The 3583-nt window shown below is 35.7% G+C and overlaps 1 protein-coding gene across 1 annotated transcript; it reads right to left on the bottom strand.

Moving 5' to 3' along the window:
• Nucleotides 1-1544: 1544 nt before the first annotated feature.
• Nucleotides 1545-2702, bottom strand: LOC113345787. Its single transcript, XM_026589460.1, has one exon. The coding sequence runs from the start codon at nucleotides 2700-2702 to the stop codon at nucleotides 1545-1547; it is 1158 nt and encodes a 385-aa protein (XP_026445245.1).
• Between the last annotated feature and the right edge of the window lie 881 nt (nucleotides 2703-3583).

Genomic DNA, 3583 nt, shown 5'->3' with positions numbered 1-3583 from the left:
AACTATACTAGTTATACAATATTACAAATCACAAAGACTAGAGAATAATGAGGGAGAGATAACTATCATGTTTCTGGTGCTTCTAGTTCAACTATATGAGAAGATTTGAAGCCTCTTAAGAAAGACCGATGCCACCAAATTTGAAAGACCGAGCTCAGATTAGGACACTTTACTCCATGCTTAGAATAAGATTCAAACCATTCCATGAAGTACATGTGTTGATGTTTCATTGGTAGCATAAGAAGTGCCTGCCCCATGGATTCCGCCAAAACTTTTACTTTGTTTTTTGCTAGGTCAAAAAGGTTTATTAAAGCAAAAAAATCTAATTACAAGAATTACAAAATGGGAGGCACAAGGCCTCCCTACCCCCATAAACCAAAGGGGAAAAAAATTCTAAAAACACATAAAATAAGCTCCTAAACACTTAGAAAATAACATAAAGAAGAAAACTAGGTAAATTAGAAAGGTTTTCGCCCCTTATTTCCAACTCTAAAATTCTTCTTCTTGGGAATGAGACCAGCAATAATTTGAGTCAAATCATAGTCACCATAAGTCTCGTTGTAATCATCTTCATAATCATCATAAGTTTCAGCATAGTCACAATCCTCTTCATTTTCATCTGAAGCATAATTACCACCCGGAACAAGCTTAATAGGATATTGAGCTTTCTTCTTAGTTGACATTCTATCTAGTTGCTCTTTTTTTTCCCTTGAAATAGTCTTGTCTATAAACTGGATCTCTAATGAATTTAGCACGCACTTCATCAATCTGAATAGTACTTGCCTCCTCTAGTTCCTCCCTAGACAAAATATTATACATATCAAAAACATTATCCTCCAACCCTGCTTGAATATCCTTGTTATGGTCACGGATTGGACTTTCCTCATTAGACTTTGAATTCATAGCCATGATCTTGGCATCTTGCTTGGCCACTTTTCTAGCTTGCTTCCTTGCTAGAATATCAACATCAACTTCACCCCAATCTTTCGAACCCATACTAATATCTGAGTCACTAGAATCATCTTGTACCTCCTCCACCAAAACCTCACCAGTATCATTATCAAGGCCTAACTCTGATTCTAGGGTACCATACTTGTTATTCACCACTAATTTTGTTTAAAAAATCTCATCCACAAAAGGAGTTGCAAAAGATTTAAATTTAAAAGGAGTACCTTTGTTTGGAGAGCTCTTACCCTTTACTATTTTCCAAACATCTTTTATTGAATCAGACTCCTTAGAAGCTATACTTCCATCAGACTTTGACACAGAATCTGCCAAACCCTTATTCAGTTTAGTCCCGGACATAACATCCACTGGCTTGGTCACTTCCATGTTCAAAACACTAGTATTAACGTTATCATTCCCTGAGTTTTTCTTGGACACGGACCCAGGCTTTGAAGTAGTTTGCAAATTTGTATTCAAACCCTGATTGGTAAACACGGCCTGAATTGGCATAATTTCAGAATTCTTTTTGTTCACGGACTGTTGCTAAGTATTCTTCATACCCTGGGAAGTTTATTCCCTTTACCTGACAACTCCAGTCTTCAAACATTAGATACGGACCTGACCTCAGAGTTAGTTTGCACAGACTGAGATTTTCCGGAATAAGTTTGGTCTGCATGGTCTTCATGAACAAAATTATTACGTACATCTAGATCTTTTTTGGCTGCAATAGCGTTTTTACATCTAATCAATTTGAGCTGAGCTTCCCTATATTCAATAAGAGAACTATTAAGATCTTCCTCCAACTGTTTATCATCAGCACACTCTTGATCAATAACCACATTACCATTACCATCCTTCACCTTATTTCCTTGAACATTGTCTACTGCAGAATGTATAACACCTTTTCCAATAGAACTTTCACTCCTAACTTCAGTAAATTCTGAAATAAAAGGTATAATAGGAGCTTGTTTACCCTTCTCTTGATTTGAAGAAACCCCAACCCCTGAAGAGATAACACCAGCTAACGTATCACTCTTGTTCACGTTAACTGCATGATTATCATGGGAAGAAACAACGTCAGAATTTGGTTTTTTAAGTTTCCATTCTTTTTTGGTTTTTGGATTAACTGCAGTATCATTCAAAACCCGCTTACCATCCATAATTAAACTCCCTAAAATCTTACGTGCTGCTAGGAAGTTCTCAAATTTATGCCCTATAAATTTACAATGAGAACAAAACTTAACTTTCTCAATATCTTGAACTTCCACATATTGCCAGAACTCCTTACCATTGGCTTTAAGATATATTCTCTTAGGAATTTCTTTAGCAAAATCAATGTCAATTAGAACAGTAGCATAGTTACCAACATCATGATCCAAAGTTTTCTGATCAATAGCAATTGGCCTACCAAGGATTTTAGCAATGGATAACAGAATTCTCTTCGTCCATAATTCGATGTATAAGCCAGGGAAGCTTACCCAAACAGCAGCACGAGAAGTATTTTGCCTCTCCGGATCAAAATTGGGGTAAAAATTGTAAACCCTAAGTTGTTGATTATGCACTACCCATGTAGCACCATGCCAAACCCTTTCATTGTCTTCAGCTGAAGTTAACTTAATGATGAAAAAACCTTTTGTCATTGGTACCAACTTACACCTCCTATCACCAAGTTTCCATTGTTCTTCCAAAACTTTCTGAACTTCATTAATATTTAGCCCTTTGAAATTTAATCTCCCAATAAGACTGAATTGAAACATATCACCCCCCCTCTTGTGTGAGTTCAAGAGGTAATTCTAGTGCTGGTTCATCACAAAATATAGTTGAATCAGGAAGAGAAGTGAGGTCTAAATCTATTAAAACATAGGGTTTTTTACCCTTAACCAAATCAACAAAAGATATTGTTTTGTTCCCATGAGGATTCACAGTTGAATCATGATTTTTCCCCATCCTAAATCACCAAAAGATGATCAAGGATGAAGGAAATAGCTTGAAAAAAGTTGAAAACCCTAAAAAGAAAAATCGCCTTTGGAGAGAAAAAAACGCATGAGAGAGATAAGGAGAGAGCAATGATTGCAGTTAACCAAAGCTTTTACATCTAGGCCCTTCTTTCATCTCTGTTACCAACCATAGTCTGACAACATTAGCCTAAAAATTCATCACCAAACTAAAAATGCATTAACAAATTGAGGTAGCCAAGCCACCAGACGACAAATAAAAAACACACCGACGTTACCAAGCTCGCGACATCAAATCAAAAATGCATGGTGGATGGTTTTCTGGTCCGTCTGATGCGTAGCACGTGCTCAAAATCTATTCATATTTTAATCTTCCACCATCTTTTTTTTTTAGATTTTTTTTTTAAAGAAATTGCGAATAACGAAAATTTTTGAACCCGTGATCATGAATACGATAATGTATCTCACTAAAATGATTAGATCATAATAACCAAAAATAAAATTATATTGAAAATGATATATTTCATATGTTAATATATACCGAATTCATACATCTGAAAAAATTATACTCGTATACCGTCTAGTCTTTTCGGTGTACACCCAATTGCCAACTAGGAGATTCACGCAAACGACATCTTTGAATGAGATTCGATAAACTCTATAAAACCCTTTTTTCCTCTCAC

The sequence above is a fragment of the Papaver somniferum genome, unplaced genomic scaffold (genome assembly GCF_003573695.1).
Source record: "Papaver somniferum cultivar HN1 unplaced genomic scaffold, ASM357369v1 unplaced-scaffold_83, whole genome shotgun sequence".
NCBI classification, from domain to species: Eukaryota; Viridiplantae; Streptophyta; class Magnoliopsida; order Ranunculales; family Papaveraceae; genus Papaver; species Papaver somniferum.
This window is presented reverse-complemented; position numbering and strand designations above follow the sequence as displayed.